An 18574-nucleotide genomic window follows, 5' to 3' on the forward strand; every position below is an offset into this window, starting at 1 on the left:
GGTTTTGGGTCTGGGGTCCACCCAGGGTTTGCCCCAGCTGTTAACTGGTTTCAGTCCGGTAACAAAACTTTCAATTTCCCTAAACGCTGGGGTTTTAAGATTTTATCCTTCTGACCTTTACTCTTTGGTTCCACTCGTAACTCACCACCCTGCATACACTGAGCTTAAACGACATCCCCGACTGCTTTCTTTTCCATTCTGCGACGCTCAATGATTCACATCCCCCAATTTCCTCAACAAACTAACTCAATTACAACAAAAGTTTTCAGTTTTTCCTGAGAAGGTTCGCTTCCAGAATCCTCCTGCTCCTCCTCCCTCACCACCACATTCTCTTCTTTTTCGGCCGTGTCCCTTTCCGCTCATCCTTCTTGTTCCCATCTTTCGCATGTGCCTCTTCCCCAAATTAGATAACTCTCTTTCCATCTTTCTCGTACATGATCAACGCAGTCGCTTCCTTTTGGTTATTCTAAACGAACAAAACTGCGCGCCAAAGCCAACCTCCACTCTCCTTCCTTCTTTGCCTTCCTCCCAGCCACACTCCTTCTGCCAGCTTCGCGCCACCATCTCCCCCCTCAGTCTAGACCTAGATTTACAATCTTTAATAATTTATAAAATTATTTGTTTAATCACTTCCCTATCCTCCTCCCCGCCCCCAGTCCTTTAAAAACACCCATTGTGACGCCGTTAGACGGTTGGCCAATGACTGTTCTCGTCACGTGGTGCGCGTACGACGCGGGATAGGTGGAAGTTTTCAAATGCGGAGTTGGTTCCTTCGGTCTCGCGCGTTTGTGGCTGAGTCTTCCGGCTTGAAAGCTGCCGCTATGGAGTCGCTGGTAAGATAAAGGAATGGGATGGCTGTCTGTTGGCTCCTCAGGAAATGTATATGAAAGGCTTAATTTGCGTGCAGAAGCGGTTTGAGGTCTGTAGCCTCCCTCTGTGCTAATATGCTGTACCTCCCCTTTCAACGTAAAGGTAAGATGTACTAGCTTATAGCAGAGGTGACACTTTTCCGTTGCCCGCTTATTGTATCGTTATTCTGCTGTCCTGCAGGTTTCAGAGAAAAATAGGCGGAGCACGTGGCGAGAAGCTGAGCAGTCGTTCGAACCTCACCTGCTCGTAGCACGGGAGGGGAGGAAAGGGAAGGCTAAGGCACACCAATGTTAGGATCGTGAGTTGGTGAGGGCAGCAGCCACACAAAAACACATCTTTAATAATATGATCCGTTGCAACAGGAAACTGAGAAAGCATGCTGTGAAGTTGAATGGCCAAGGTATTGATGACAACAGCAATCATCCCTGAGCCACATTTTGGAACTTGGAAGCAAGTTCTGAAAGTAACCAAATGCAGTTGCATTTCCACCACATCCCCCAACCTACCTCTATATTGCTGCACATCTACTCAATTCAGAAGAAACAGTGTGAGATGTCACAGGAAAAGAAATTTATTTATTTACTTATTTGAATTATATCTTCCCTTTTTCTTTTTAAAGAACTCAAAGCAACTTACTTTATTCTCCTGCTCTCAGTCTTATCCCTGCAACAACAAACCTGTGAGGTAGTTGGGCCAAGAGTCTGTGACAGGCCTGAAGTCACCCAGTTGGCTTTATGGTTGAGCAGAGTCTAAAACTCAGATCACCTGAGTCCCAGACCCACTCTTAACTGCTATGCCACACTGGTTTTCAGAAGTGTGCAAGGCTGGATCTAAAATCTGTCGCTTTCCTTCATGCACACAGAGCATCCCCCAAAATAACACTAGGAGCTGGTTACCATACTGCAAATATGAGAACTCTGACTTGGCAGCATTAAAACACATGAATCTGAAGAGAACTCATATCACACAGCAAGGTATACACCCTTGCAGTGCTTGCAAGGAATATTAAAACAAATCCAAAAGAGAACTGAAGTGCCAAAGTAAGGGCACACTTTTAAAAAGCCAAGGGGAGATCAGAAAAGGAAATTTAAATCCTCCTATCCACATAGCCAAAACTCTGCCTTCGTATAGGGAGTTCTGGATTTGATCAAGTGGTTGTTGTGATTGGACTGTTTGACTCCTTACATTGACAGATGACACAAAGCACACATTACATCAGAGTGGCATTTTCACTCTAAGTGGAAGGCTTCTGCTCAAGATAGGGGTGGGGGAATAAGGGCACTTTGGTGGCTTTAACTCCTCGCCACCTGCTGTGGTCTAGCTTGGAGCCCATGGACCTGCAATTTTTATTTATTTTTTTAAAGTTTAATTTGTTCCCGTACAGACTGATTGGAGATATTGACGTCAGGGAAATAAGCTATTTCGGATGAAGTGTTGATAATGGATGACAGGATCTGGTAGACACGGATTACTTTGGTTTCTAAAAGACTGTTGATAAAATCCCTTACCAAAGACTTCTGAGCTTGGGGTATGCTGAGGTTAAGCAACATTGGTTGTTCTGTCCTGGGAGTGATGGAACACAGTGGGGTTCCTTACAGATCTGCTTGGAACTGGGGCTTTTTAAATTTTTCATAAATGATTTGAAGTGAGCAGTGAGGTGACCAAATCTGCTGATGACACCAAACTATTGCGGGAGAGCGGTGCTAAAACAAAAAAAGCTCCCTCCAAGTTGAGCGAATGGGCATGAAAATGAGAAATGCAGTTCAATGTAAGGAAATGTAAATTGATGCACACTGGGACAAATTAAACAAAATGACAACCCTAGTGTCGGTGATCAATAAATAAATTTTGAGATTGTGGTGGTTAAATCAATGAAAAAGTTGACCCAGTGTGTGGCTGCTGTATTTTTAAAGGCAAGTTCAATGTTGGAGATATTATAAATGGAAATAAAATTAAACAGCCAATATCGTAATGATATTATGCAAATCTATGCTGTGGTCAAATTTGGAATGTTGATATAGTTTTTGACCTTAAACGATAGTGTAGATCTCAGAAAAAAGCAGAAAGGGACGGAGTTGGAACAGCTTTCAACAACAGAACTCCAACAACAGCTCCAACAACAGAGTTGGAGTTGTTCAAGGAGTTGGAACAGCTTTCTAATACAGTTTTTGTGGCTCTTCATTTTAGAAAAACAGTGTGTAAGGTAGGGATGACAGATGTGTAAAATTCTGCATGGTGTGGGGATGTGAATAGGGATATTTCCCCCATTCCTCATGACAGGGTTTGAAGTTAACATGTTCAACTGTAGATGGAGCTGCTAGAGTCTAATCCCGTCTTGTTTTCACTTCCCCAGTTGCCTATCTGCATACCTCATTTTTTCTTGCTTGGCAAGAGGCTCTTTTCTTGGACTAAGGATATTGGGATGTGCAGCTTGTTTGAATGCAACAGACTTCTGATTGGATGGTTGAGTCTTTGTCCCATGGATGATTGGGTTAAGTTGGGTTTTTTTCTCCCAGGAACATTTCATCTATGAGATAAGCTGTGATTTGCACATTTTTAAAATGCTATGGAAATTTGCGCTAGTTTTTTACTTCCAGTTCACATGCCTCTATCTTGGACCCATCATCCAAGGAAGGCTGTGAGGTTTTCTTCTGACTTGTGAGCTCTTGCAGACTTCTGCCTAAAGTAGCCATTAGAGTACTGTATTGTATGGATTTTGTTTATGTGTTCATGAATATATGTCATTTTCTTAGGAGCAGTGTGCAATACAAAAATCCTTTGTGTATAGGAATGCCCAGAGCTCTTGGTTAGTGTGTTTTGCTAGCAGGTTTTGTGTAGGACAGATGCCTTCCTGTTACCATGAGTGGATAGCTGCCTTGTATGTCTAGTTGACTTGTCTGGGGTGTTGCTGCAACTTCACAATATTGACATTATCTGTGCAGTATTGGCAAATTGGTCTGTGATTAATAAGCTACCTGGTGTATTGCCATGAATGCTGAGGACATGTAGCTGTCTGTCTGTTTTTTGGCACAGTAAGTTTTTCTCCTTTTCTGATCAAGGTGAGGATAAGAATATGATGGGTGTTGCATACATGCTAGATTTTGTGTCATTAAAGTAGTGAAGTAAGTTTAGTTTGAAACATGTAATACTTTAATTTCCAATTTTACTTGAACTTCCACTGTTTAAGGGTTGGAGGATATTTTCAGGTGTTTTCAAAATTTCTGGATTATGTTTGTATATCAAATTTCTCTAACATAGTAATACTGTGTTTCCCTGAAAATAAGACCTAACAGGAAAATGAGCCCTAGCATGATTTTTCAGGATGCTCATAATATAAGCCCTACCCCAAAGATAAGCCCCAGTTAAGATCGTCAGCCAGACAGACGGGGAAGCACAGTAGTATGTCTGTTGCAACACACAATAGATGTATTGAATTATAAAATATAATGTTAATATATAATTCAATATAAATAAATGCTATTATTGACATTAATACTTAAAATAACTTATAATATACATTATAATTAAGTATTTGTAAATACCAAAGCAGGCGCCTTTGGACGAGAGGTAAACACCTATGTAAACAGATGAACATGAGACTTATTGCTGAATGACCAGAGTACAGACACAACACACGAATAACGTCAATACATCGTGTGTTGTAACAGATGTACTTAATGCATTGATGCAAAATGCAAGATGGGTACAAAAAGAAAGAGCTATTCCATCGAGTACAAGAGGGGAATCGTGGAGGACTCTTGGGGCAAGAATCTTACGACTTTCGTATGAAAAAATAAGACATCACCTGAAAATAAGCCTTAATGAGTCTTTTTTGAAAAATTAATGTAAGACCCGGTCTTATTTTCATGGAAATACAGTATATTATACAAAATTCAAATGCAGAGAATTCTCTAGGAACTGTTGATATTGATAAAAATCTAAAGGTCTCTTACTGATGCAGTGGTGATGAGGGAAAACCCCACCCTTTGTTGCATAGCCAGAAGTGTGGCTTCTAGATCGAGAGAGGTATTGCTACCACTCTGTGTGACTCTGGTGCGCCTGCAACTGGAGTATTGTGCTCAGTTTTGGGCCCCTCATTACAAGAAGGATATAGCCAGGTTAAAGTCAGTGCAGCATGGGGCCACAAGGTTGGTGGCTGGTTGCAGGGGATGCCGTATGAGGTGAGACTGAGGGAACTAGGTCTCTTCAGCCTGGAGAAGAGGAGACTCAAGACGGGATCTGTTGGCGACATACAGGTATGTGAGGGGATGCCACACGGAGGTGGGTAGAGACCTGTTCTCCCCTGCAGAAGAAGGCAGGACGTGTTCAAACTGAGCAAAACTCAGGGAACCAAGGTTCCATTTAGATGCCAGGGAGCACTTCCTGACAGTTAGGACCCCAAGGGTATGGAATGTGCTTCCATGGGAAGTGGTTGAGGCCCCATTGGTGAGGGTGTTCAAAGATAGGCTGGACATGTACATGGTGGGCATATCCTGAACAGAGCCGGCTGGAGCTGGGGGTCAGAAAAGATGGCCCAGGAGGCCCCTTCTGACTCACTCTGTTTCTATGTTACTATGCTCTGCTGTTTTATTGTTTGGCTGTATTTGTAATTTGCATTTAATTTTAATTGTGAGTTCCCTTTGGGTATACTTAGTATAGAAAAGTGGAATATAGATTATTATATATCAGCTTATTTTCCTTTTCAAGAAACACATGAGTAATAATTATTATGTTCTCAACAGAATCACTTAAAAACTGACTACAGACCAAGATTCTTCAGAGATGGGTAATTTATATTTGTTTGTTAATCTGAATTCTGAAACAGCTAAAAGTGTAAATATTTTACTCTCAATGGCAGAATTTTATACTGGCCAAAAGCTGAATAACTAGCTTCACACTCCAAAGGCATTTGATACATTTGAGGTTATGTTTCTTGATCCATTTGAGCTTCCCTGTAACTTCTTAAAAAACCACACACTTTTGAAATTTTGGGAACTCAAATTATTTGACACACAGGTGTTTGCTGTTAAAGGGAACACTCAACCATAATGTCTGCAGGCATATACAGTGGTACCTCGGTTCATGAATGCCTCAGTTCACGACCAAATAGGGTCACAAATGGAAATTTCTGAAAAATTTTGCCTCAGGTTGCAAACTCCACATCAGGTGATGATCGTGATTGCGCCCGCCTCCCCCGAGTGTGCCCACAATTGCTCATGCCTTCCCCCCTCAGCATGCCCACTTCAAATTTTTGTGATTAAAAAAAAAAAAGTTACAGACTGGATTAACCTTATTTACATTGAACCTTATGGGGAAATTTGACTTGGCTCATGACCAGTTTGGGTCACGACCAGAGTCCTGGGATGGATTAAGTTCGTGAGCCAAGGTACCACTGTATAAAGAGAATGGTGTGGTTATCATTTGTTAAATGTATGTATTGTATTTTGTGTACATAATACTGTCAGCAAACCATATTTTTCTTCAAATCTACAATATGGATTTACATGGAGTGGTTCTTAGTAGTTGAGTTGTATATGTTAAAAAGAGTGTTTCCCAAACTACAAGGATTTCCTCCAATATTTCAGTGGAGGGGCATCACCATACTTGTATTCTTCTGTATGCATAAAACTACTCAGTTCATAGCAACTAGTTAATAAAGGCCTGTAGATAATGACTCCTTGTCTACACTAGAATGCACATGACTTTTTAAAAAGTATTCTTTTAACTTTTTTTAAAGTAAAAAAATCACTTTAAGTGTTTCTCCTAGAATTGAACAATTATGTTTTTAACGATTATATGTTTTATATAGTTTAAAACTAACAGTTTTAACAAACTGTAGAATTTTACCACTGCATCCTAATATAGTGGTGCCTCGTACTTTGAATTTAATTCATTTCAGGAGGCCGAAGTCCGTTCAAAGTCTGAAGCAATTTCCCCATTAGAAATAATTGAAAGTGAATTAATCTGTTCCCAGACCCTAAGCAATACCCATTTCAGTAAACTTAAACAGCAGATCCAGCCTCCTGCAACAAATTAAATTCAAGGTTATATACAAGACGTGATCAAAAAATACAGTGAATGTTTAAATTTAAAAAATTATTACAGTAAAAGACACGTTGCCATTAATTCCCCTCAAAATACTCACCTTTGCTTCAAACACACTTACCCCAGTGCTGTTGTTGCTGCTTCGATGTCCTGAATGGATTCAAGACAAATTGATTCAAGATGAATTGATTCAGGACATCAAGGCTTTTTTTCGACTTGGGTATACAACCAATGTTTTCGCTGCAACCACATTTTTTTCACCTTGCTCACAGTTTGAACTTGGAAGCATTGTCCAAACTGCGGAGCAATTTTAATCTCAAATCTTAACATTCAAACTCTGGGACGTTTGAAGTTCAGTGATGCCTTGTAGTTGTTCGAAATACAAGGCATCACTGTATTTTCCAATAAGTTTGGGCACTTATGTCAGAAATAAAAAGAGGGAAAGGCAAGACCATAAGATAGCAGTGTAAGGTAGCCGATTTCTTAGTTCATAAGAGTAACCAGATGCTGAGATTGTGAAGTATCCTTATTTGAATTTATGCTATCAGATTAGCTTAGTGTAGCGAAGGCAGCACCATGCCCAGAGAGATCCTGTTGCGTTCGTGTTTATTTCGGTTTTTGAGTGGAAACTAGATGCCTAACCTGCTAATTATCTCTAGCCTGTGACTTCTGCCTGAGGTGGGAGAGGTGTTAACTTCATCATCTTAAAGGTTCCACACAAATCCTTTTTTAAATCCAGACTTTTAAAGCAGTTTGATACTCCTAAATACATAGCTGTGTATTTATCTGTTGTTTTATGCATTACTGGCTTTCATGTTTTTAATTTGGGGGAATGGACTAGAAATATTTGATATAGAACAGTATAAAAATAATATCTGAAGGAAATGTACAGGGATCTGTGAGAATTGTGACCCCTACTTAAATGAGTATCAGCAGTTAGTTGTATGAAAAGCTTCTGGTGTGGATACAGACTGAATTTAGAATTCCAGCTCCCTGTCTAGACTCTCTGATTGCAAGCATGGGGATAAGCTTTCATGGTTTTGATGCTTTGGTTTTAAAGTGAATATAGACAATGACCTGGTTTGCATATCACAATAAACCAAAGTTCCAGGCAAGCTGTGTTTTACTATTTGTGAGCAATGTGCTGACACACACTACCCAATTGCCTCTGCTATAAGTGGGGGTAGTTAAACAAATCACAGATCTTCCATTTGTGGTTTGTTTACCTTGAGATTTGAATCGGAACCTCTTACTTCCCTCTTCTCCAACAAGCCAGTCATAACCTATGACTTGTTGTTACAAACCTGTTGTTACATAACCTGTGGTTTGGCTTGTCAGAGGGAAGGAAAGGAGAGTTTGCAGGTCATGTTCTGCCAGGGGTGTCAAACTTTAGGCCTATGGGCCAGATCCAGTGGACTAATATTTTACAAACGGCTACATATTCCTTTGTCTTGACCACTAACCGTTTGCTGATTTCCTTCTGCTTTGCATTGTTCTTTCTCCCATTTTGAAAGATGAAATGCCTCTTCTCATGCTGAGTTCCTGGAATATTTTGACAAATTCCTCATTGTCTTTGGCTAAGCTCAGAATATACCTGCCCCCAAGCTTCCCTGAAATTGAACTAAGCCCTTGAAACAGGTTTGAAACTCCATGCAGTGATCAGACTCTGGACAGAAGGAAGTGATCAGACAATGTTTATAAGCATACTGCTTGTAAAAGATAAGCCAATGGCTTGGTTTGCATGGTACAACAAGCCCCTGTTGCTTAATTTACCTACAGAAGCTGTTGAATTGTGCTGCATTTTTGCATGTGTGTCAATAAGAATAGCTTTACATGTTGAAAGCATTTTTGAAGTGATCCTATTCTTACCACACTTTTTTCTCACACATAGTCAAAGAAAAGCTGATGTTCACCAGGAAAATATATTGGAATATATACAAGACTGCTTTGACAGTAAGATTTTTGCTTTTTAAATAGAGTACAATGTGCTAACTATTTTCATATGTTATGTTTTAGTTATGAATGTGTAGGTGTGGCATTTTATTATTAGCTGTCTTGAACACTATATTTAGTGGAAAGTGGGGAAATGAATTTAATAGCTAAATAAATAATATTGGGACCAGGAGTCCTTAAGATTTTACTGAGCTTGGTAGACAATGTTGTTTCTACTAATCATAAAATCATAGAATGGTTATGTTGGAAGGGGCCAGAAGGCCATCAAGTCCAACCCCCTGCTATCACAGAAAACAAAGTTATACCATCCCATTCGGATGACTGTCTAGATGCTTTCTGAATGTCTTCAGCAAGAGAGAATGGACAATCTTCCCAGGTAATAGATTCCATTATTGTACAGCTCGGACAATGAGGAAATTCTTCCTGGTGTATAGTCTAAACCTAGTTTCTTTTAACTTAACTCCATTATTTCATGTCCTGCACTCTGGAAAGAACAAGAGCTTTTGTCCTTCTTCTTTGAGAAAGCCTTTCAGGTACTTGTAGAGTGCTATCATATCACATCTCAGCCCTCTCTTTTTGAGGCTGAACATGCCTACTTATCTCAATCGTTCCTCTTAGGGCTTTGCCTCCAGTCTCTGAATCATGCTTGTTGCCCTTTTCTGTACCCCTTCTAGCTTTTCTGCTTCTTTTAAAAACTTTGGTGCCCAGAACTGGACATGGTACTCTAAGTGAGGTCTGACTAGTGCTGAGTGTAGTGGAACTAGTACTTCTTGTGTTTTGGAAGTGATACTTCTGTTCCTGCAGCCCAAAATACCAATTGCTTTTTTTTAGCTGCATTACATTGTTGGCTCATGTTTAGCTTGTGATCTTCAACAACCCCAAGTTCCTTCTCATTTATTTATTCATTTATTTATTTTATTTGGAATTCTTGTATACTCCCCCATTCGCATAAGCCTCGGGGCGGCTTCCAACACATAAATATCTATACAAATACATAAAAAACTGGAAACATCCTGGCATAATATTTTAAAGCCAATAAATAAAATCAGCAATTATTAAAATAACGTTTAAATACAAAGGTCTTGGCCTGGTGCCAAAAAACAAATAACAACAGCACCAGGCAGACCTCTCTGGGGAGCGCATTCCATAAATGGGACGCCACTGCAGAGAAGGCCCTCCTCCAGGTACGCACCCTCCTAATATCTTTTACAGGGGGTTCCCGGAGAAGGGCCTCTCAAGGGGCGATCTCAAGGGGCGAGAGGGCAAATATGAATGCAGGCGCACCTTTAGGTAACCAGGTCCCAAGCTGTTAAGGGCTTTATAGGTGATAACCAGCACCTTGAATTGGGCCCAGACTTCGATGGGGAGCCATTGAAGCTGACGGAGGACTGGGGTTATATGAGAACAATGCCCAGTCCCCGTCAGCAACCTGGCAGCTCTATTTTGCACCATCTGATGTATCCGGACCGTCTTCAAGGACAGCCCCACATAAAGCGCATTACAGAAGTCTAATCGGGAAGTAACCAATCCATGTGTCACTGTCGCCAGGCAATCATTCTCCAGGTAGGGACACAGCTGATGGATCAGCCAAAGCTGAAGGAAAGCGCTCCTCGCCACCGTAGTCACCTGAGCTTCCAACGACAGCTCTGGGTCGAGGAGCACTCCCAAGCTGCGAACCCTGTCCTTAAGAGGGAGTGCTACCCCATTCAGAACAAGGTCCAGGTCCCCTACCCTGAAGCCTGAACCGCCTACCAACAGGACCTCCATCTTGTCTGGATTGAGCTTCAGTTTATTGACCCTCATCCAGCCCATTACCTTGGTCAGGCACCGCCAGCCACTGCCTCACCTGGATTGGTTGAAAACGAGAGGTAGAGCTGGATATCATCAGCATACTAATGATTCCGCAACCCACACCTCCTAATGACCTCTGCCAGCGGTTTCATGTAGATGTTGAATAGCAAGGGGGACAAAATGGAACCCTGCAGAATTCCATGACAAAGTTGCCATGGCATAGAGCCATAGTCCCCCAGCACCACTTTCTGGAGTCGGCCATTGAGATAGGAGTGGAACCACTGCAAAGCAGTGCCTCCTACTCCTAATCCCGCTAGCCTATCCAGAAGGATACCATGGTCAATGATATCAAAAGCCGCTGAGAGGTCCAGGAGGACCAACAGGGATGCACTACCCCTGTCTCTCTCCCTGCACAGGTCATCATACAGGGCGACCAAGGCAGATTCAGTACCATACCCGAGTCTGAAGCCGGACTGAAATGGTTCCAGATAATCAGTCTCATCCAAGAGAGCTTGGAGTTGTCCCACCACCACCCACTCTAACACCTTGCCCAGGAACGGGATATTGGCCACCGGTCTATAATTGGTGGTCATCTCTGGATCCAGGGATGCCTTCTTTAGGACTGGCCAGACTACCGCCTCCTTTAGAGGGGCAGGTACCTGGCCATCCCTCAGAGAGGCGTTGACAACCTCCAGGATCCAGGCCCCTATCCCGTGCTTGGCTTTGTTAAGTAGCCACAATGGGCAAGGGTCCAATAAGCAGGTGGTGGGACGTACTTGTCCAAGCACCTTGTTCATATCATCAGACCGCAATAACTGGAACTCATCCATCAATTTTGGACCAGACGGCAACATTGGCACCTCCCCTGAAGGCTCTGAATCACTAGTGGAGTCCAGCTTGTGACGAATCTGAGCGATTTTCTCCTTAAAATGCTTGGCAAAGTTGTCACAGCAGGCCGTCGAGGACGGTATGGGGTCTTTTTTGGGGCCTGGATGAACCAGCCCTTGTACCACCTGAAAGAGCTCTGCTGGACGGCACTGTGAAGAGGCAATGGAAGCAGAGAAGAATTTCTTATTTGCCGCCCTCACCGCCACAGTGTAGGCTAGATAGTGAGCTCTCAAGTGTGTTCGGTCAGATTCATCCCGTGATGTCCTCCACCTACGCTCTAGACGTCTCCCAACCCGCTTCATCGCCTGTAGTTCAGGTGTATACCAGTGGGATGAACGGGCTCTGCCAGGCGGGAGAGGACACTTAGGAGTGATCGTGTCAATAGCCCTGGTCATTTCCCCATTCCACAGTTTGACCAGAGCATCGACAGGAGCACCAGTCTTATCAACCGGAAATTCCCCTAGAGCCTTCAGGAATCCATCTTGATCCATCCGGCTCAGAGGGTGGACCAACACAATCGGGTCCACACCCTTACAGAGGGAAAGGCCGCTCTCAAGCTCAAACCTCATGAGGAAGTGATCTGACCATGACAGGGGAGTCAGACATAAATTCCTCACCCCCAGATCCCCTTCTTCCTGCCCCGTCGAGAAAACCAGGTCCAGAGTGTGTCCATATTCCTGGGTCGGGCCTGTGAAATGTTGAGACAGCCCCATGGCCATCACGGAGGCCATGAAGTCCTGAGCCGCCCCGGTCAGACCAGTCTCGGCATGGAGATTGAAGTCCCCCAGGACCACCATCCTGGAAGTCCTCAACACCAGGTCCGAGATGATCTCCGTCAGCTCAGTCAGGGAGTCTGTTAGGCAGAAGGGTGCATGATACACCAACAGAATCCCCAATCTGTCTCGGTTGCCCAACACCAAACAGAGGCACTCTAGACCTAGCCTAGAGACAACAGGAAGCCCCGTGAGGGAGATGGAAGCTTGGTAAACTAAAGCGACCCCCCCTCCCCTCCCCTCCAGGCATGGTTGGTGCTGGACCAGATACCCGGGCAGGCAAAGTTGAGAGAGGGAGACATCCCCGCCCCTCTCCCTCCCAGGTCTCTGTTATGCAAGCCAGGTCGGCCCCCTCATCCACAACCAAATCGTGGATGAGGGATGATTTATTATGGACCGACCTGGTGTTAAGCAACAGCACCGACAGGCCCGGGGTGCGTTGATAAGCCTACCTGGAACCCTCTGGCTGGGGGAATAACCAGAAAGGGGAACAGGTGTCAACCATCTGTCCCTCCTTCTATGCCGACTCGTTAAACCCCTAACACCATAACATCCATTGCCCAAGACCACCCCAATGGTGGCACCCACGCGCTCCCCAGGCAACCTTGTAGCCGTGGCCAGGAATGAATCCATTAAAAAAGTTAGGCTAAAATACAAGTTAAAATAGCAATAAAACCCTTAAAAACTCCCCACCAACCACCCAATACAATACAAATTCCAACCAACAAAGTCCCTGGCCAGCCCAGCACCTGCACGGCCCCGCACAGCCCCAAACGGCAACGATGCCCTTCGGCCGCATCTGGGGAGTTATGCTGGCGGCTCGTCCCTGCACCCCACCCCCAATCTGGCATAGCTATCACCCATGCTGGTGGGGGAGGGGGGGCAAGGGCAGCCATGGAGAACTTGCCGGCAAGATGGCATCCTTGGCGGCGCTCTCGGCGGCAGGTGATGTCGGGCCCGCAGTCCGGCTGTGGTGCCCTCCAGCCCCAGGTCCAGCGATGGCTGCTGTCAGCGGCATCAGCTGTCCCCCAGGTCCGGCGATGCGCCTCGCAGTGTTCCTCAGCGGTGGCAGGTAGTCGATGGGGGGCCCAGATCCGGCTCCAGCCTGGTCGCGTCCAGCAAGTTATACTCATTTGCAGTATTGTTGATCCAAACGTTCCCCATATTGTAGCAGTGCATTGGTTTCCTGTTCCTAAGAGGAGAACTTGGCATGTGTCCCTGTTGTATTTCATTCTGTTGTTCTTCGCCCAGCGTGCTAACCTATTGCGATCACCAATCTCTGTCTGTATCTTATCTCTGTCTTCCAGCTATTTGCTCTTCCACCCAGCTTTCTGTCATCTGCAAACTTAATTTTCTTTCCTTGTACTTCCTCAATAATAAAGACGTTAACCCTGTTAAAGATGTTAACTCTATGTTAATAAAGATGTTTCCACTGAACCCTGTGGAACCCCACTAGTTACCTTCCTCCAGTTTGAGAAGGTGCCCTTAATGAGCACTATTTGAATCTGGTTTTGCAGTGAAGTGTGGATCCACTACTGGATGCACTATCTAGCCCACATTTTGCTACTTTGATGATTAGGATGTCTTGGGGCTCTTTGTCAAAGCTTTGTTAAAGGCTAGATCAAATATGTCTAAGGCGTTCCCACAGACCATTTGGGAGGTTACCCAGTCAAAAAAATGAAATAAGATTAGTCTGGCCAAATTTGTTCCTGAGAAATCCATGTTGGCTTCTAGTAAATAGTGTGTTGTGTTCAGGGTGTTTGCAGACTCTTTGTTTTAGAATTTGCTTTAGAATTTTTCCAGGAGTTGATGTCAAACTAACTTGCCTGTAGTTCCCAAGTTCATCCATTTTTCCCCTTTCATGAAGATAAGGATAACATTAGCCCTTCTCCAATTATCTGCCACTTCCACCTGTCTTCCATGAATTCTCAAAGATGATAGATAGTGGTTGTGAGACTTCTATCTTTTTTATGACTCTGGATGAAGTTCATTGGCCCCTGGAGATTTGAACTCATTTAGTTCAATTGGAAGAAACTTGACCGTTTGATTGTTGATCTTGGGCTACTACCCTGCTGCTTCAGCTTGTACCCAATGTTCATTAGGAAGGTTGTAGATCTTCTTTTGGGAGAAGACTGAGCCAAAGGTGGAGTTCAGCACTTTTGCCTTCTCTTAGTCATCTGTTATGATTGTTCCACCCATGGTGAGTAGTTAAATGCCCTTCTCTTTCATCTGTCTTTTGCTTTGAAGATATTTGAAGAAGGCTTTTTTGGTTGCTTTTAGCTCCCCTCAGCCTCAGTTCATTTACCACTTTAAGACTTCCTGATGTCATCCCTGCAGTTCCTTGTTACTTACTTATATTTTTCCTATGCAGCCCACCTTCTTTCTACCTCCTATGCATGTCCCTTTTTGTTTTCCGATTGTCTCTTGGCTTTTTGTGAAGCCACATGGATCTTCTCTGTTATCTATTGCACCTTTTCCTTGTTGGAATTATTTGTAGTTGTGCTTTAAGCACTTCTTTTATTTTAAGATATCCCACCCTTCTCAGGCTCCTTTTTCCGTTAGAATAGCTTGCCTTGGGACTTTATCATTATCCTGAATTTGTTAAATTGGATTTTTTGAAATTCAGCGTACATGTTTGGCTACATTTAGTTTTAGCTTCCTTTATTATTGAAAATTCAAGTAGATATGGTCACTTTCCCCAGAGTTCACATAGCCTTTACTTTGTTTACTATCTCATCCCCTGTTGGTTAGGATTAGATTGAATAAAGCTGAACTTCTTGTTCCTACTTCTATTTTCTGCGGAGGGAATCTTTCAAGACAAGAATCTCATAGAGATTTCTATTAGAGATAATACCCAATCCCTTCTGCTCATTTGACTGGCACTCTTCAGGGCATCCACCCTAAAGAGGGTAGATGCCTCTTAGTCTGGTGCCTCAGCTTTGACCATTCTACCTTGGGCAACCCTCCTAGGAGGCCAGTCTGTGAAACAGCATTGTTCCCATTGAACAATGGCAGCATTGTTCTCAGCTTCTCTGTCACTTTCAACCCCTTGCGCCCCATGAACCTGTACATCCAAAGATTGTGGTGGTGGGAGGAAAGGGAAAGTCAAACTTAGATTTAGAATGCTGAAAGGCAAACTGTAGGTATTCAGTAGCTGACCAGAAGGAAATAAAGGTGGTAAAAGAAAAAAAAGGATGAGAGGCTCCTTCAAAGAGGAATCCTGCGAGGAAGAACTTGCAATATTTGAAAGTGAAGTAAAAGCTGCTCTGCGAGCACTTGAAAGAAACAAAGAACCCAGAGTAGACAGGATACCAATAGAACTGAACAAGCTGCAGAAGCTGAATTGGTCCAAATCATAACACGAATATGCCAACAAACATGGAAAACAAAAAGTGGCCTGCAGACTGGAAGTGTTCAGTGTACATTCCAGTCCCCAGGATAGGAGATGCAAAAGAGTGCAGCAGCCATGGAACCATTGCACTAATTTTCCACGCAAGGAAAGTGATACTTAGGTTCTTCAATCTGTATGCTGAACACATCATAAAGAAAGTGGCAATAGGTAGAAGACACATCAGTAATATAAGATATGCAAATAATACTATTCAGAAAGCAGAAATGAATTGATACAACTCCTGATGAAAGTGAAAGAAAATGCAAGAGTGGAGTTGCAGCTAAATATTAAGAAAACAAAAATCATGAGTATAAAAGAATTGCAGAAATTCACTGTAGAAATGAAGAAATTGAAATTGTGAAATATTTTACATACAGTCATCACAAATGGAGACTGTAAGCCAAGAAATTTGAAGAAGACAGAAACTTGGAAGGGCAGCAGTGGAGGAACTAGAAAATATCATCAAGTATAAAGACATTTCACTGGAGATCAAGGCCAAGATCATCCACAGCATAGTATACCTGATCACTTTGTATGGCTGTAAAAGCAGGACAGTGAGGAAAGCTGATTGCTGAAGGAGAGTTTGCAAACACCCTGGACGAACAAGTGTGGGTCCTAGCCAAAGCTATTCCTAAAAGTAAAAGTGAGAAAGCTGTTGTTGTTAGTCGGAAAGTCGTGTCCGACCCATCGCGACCCCATGGACAACATTCCTCCAGGCCTTCCTGTCCTCCACCATCCCCCGGAGTCCACTTAAGCTCACACCAGTTGCTTCAGTGACTCCATCTAGCCACCTCATCCTCTGCCGTCCCCTCCTTCTTTGCCATCTATTGTTCCCAGCATTAGACTCTTCTCCAGGGAGTCCTTCCTTCTCATTAGGTGGCCAAAGTATTTGAGTTTCATCTTCAGTATCTGGCCTACTAAAGAGCAGTCAGGGTTGATCTCCTCTAGGACTGACCGGTTTGATCGCCTTGTGGTCCAAGAGACTCGCAGGAGTCTCCACCAGCACCACAATTCAAAGGCCTCAATTCTTCGGCAGTCAGCCTTCCTTATGGTCCAACTTTCAGTCATACATTGCAACTGGGAAAACCATAGCCTTGACTATATGCACTTTTGTTGGCAGGGTGATGTCTCTGCTTTTTAGTATGCTATCTAGATTTGCCATAGCTTTTATCCCCAGGAGCAAGCGTCTTTTAATTTCTTGGTTGCAGTCCCCATCTGCAGTGATCTTGGAGCCCAGGAAAATAAAATCTGTCACTACCTCCGTTTCTTCCCTGTTTGCCAGGAAGTGAGAGGACCAGATGCCATGATCTTAGTTTTCTTAATGTTGAGTTTCAAGCCAACTTTTGCACTCTCCTCCTTCACCTGCATCAAAAGGCTCTTTAGTTCCTCTTCACTTTCTGCCATTAGAGTGGTATCATCTGCATATCTGAGGTTGTGAGACTGTCATAATTTGGACACATCATTCCTGCGTAAGATGGACATGCTAGAGAAAGTTGAAGGCAAAAGAAGAAAAGGAAGACCAAATATGAGGTGGACTGGCTCCATAAAAGAAGTCACAACCATGTATTTAGAACTGCTGAGCAAACTGTCAAGTTTGGAGCGCATTGGAGGACATTCACAAGTTCAAACATAAATCTGAAATGATTTGTTGGCACATAACAGCAAGGGTTTTCTTTGGTTAGAGTTCCCTTCTTACTTTTTCAAGAAACTTTAAATTAAGAAGACATGCTTTGCATATGCAACATGTCAGGTTCATTGAAAGTATTTCACTTAGTAGAGCTAATTCTTAAGCCTGTTTGACCCACTGAAAATGTGTTAGATCAGAGTTTTATTTTTATCATTAAAATGAAGTTTTAAAATGTTAATTATAATAAATAATTGATAAATAATTGATTATGAACATATTCACTTTACTGGGTACATTGAGCTGTAGTTCAGACAATCTGATCTTATATAGAATAAGATTGCTGAATTCTGCATACAACTGAGCAGTAAGTATCATGCTGTACAATCTTCTTCCTGAGGAATCCTGAAGAGTTAAAACATGCTAACTGCTGGTGGGTTAGCAGGTGTGATTTTAGATCACTTAAAAATACATTTAAGTTTAGAATATTTATGCATTCTCTTTATGAAAGTATTGTGTACTACTTGACTATTTCATTCAAGAACATATAGGTTTTTTTCTCTTTAGATTGTGCTAATGCATTTACAGCATGCTCCCCTAGCAAGTCACGTTGCTCATCCTCTAGCCTGAACCAGGACCAAGATGAAGTTCCACCTCATAGTAATAAGGTAAGTTGTTTCTGTTAGTTTTTCTTTGAGGTGGCCTTTGCATACTGTGTAATCTTATTTATTCATTCATTCATTTTCAGATGAAGGTACATTAGATGAATTTGTTGTTTAGTCGCGAAGTCGTGTTCGACCCATCGCAACCCCATGGACAACATTCCTCCAGGCCTTCCTGTCCTCCACTATCCCCCAGAGTCCACTTAAGCTCACACCAACTGCTTCAGTGACTCCAGCCAGCCAGCTCATCCTCTGCCACCCCCTTCTTCTTTTGCCATCTATTGTTCCCAGCATTAGACTCTTCTCCAGGGAGTCCTTCCTTCTCATTAGGTGGCCAAAGTATTTGAGTTTCATCTTTAGTGTCTGGCCTTCTAAAGAGCAGTCAGGGTTGATCTCCTCTAGGACTGACCGGTTTGATTGCCTTGCTGTCCAAGGGACTCACAGGAGTCTCCGTCAGCACCACAATTCAAAGGCGTCAATCCTTCGGCACTCAGCCTTCCTTATGGTCCAACTTTCACAGCCATACATTGCAACTGGGGAAACCATAGCCTTGACTATATGCACTTTTGTTGGCAGG

At 43.1% G+C, this 18574-nt stretch overlaps 1 protein-coding gene across 1 annotated transcript in view; it reads left to right on the forward strand.

The window, feature by feature from the left end:
* Positions 1–820: 820 nt before the first annotated feature.
* The window catches only part of CENPC (centromere protein C), a 99341-nt gene continuing 81587 nt past the window's right edge, over positions 821–18574 (forward strand). The window contains exons 1-4 of the mRNA XM_044447405.1: positions 821–833; positions 5613–5656; positions 8807–8868; positions 17903–18003. Of these exons, the coding sequence (XP_044303340.1) occupies positions 822–833; positions 5613–5656; positions 8807–8868; positions 17903–18003 (219 nt within the window). The 5' untranslated portion in view covers position 821. The remainder of the gene's footprint in view (positions 834–5612; positions 5657–8806; positions 8869–17902; positions 18004–18574) is intronic.

This window comes from Varanus komodoensis, unplaced genomic scaffold (assembly GCF_004798865.1).
Source record: "Varanus komodoensis strain SLA01 unplaced genomic scaffold, ASM479886v1 scaffold51, whole genome shotgun sequence".
NCBI lineage: Eukaryota > Metazoa > Chordata > Lepidosauria > Squamata > Varanidae > Varanus > Varanus komodoensis.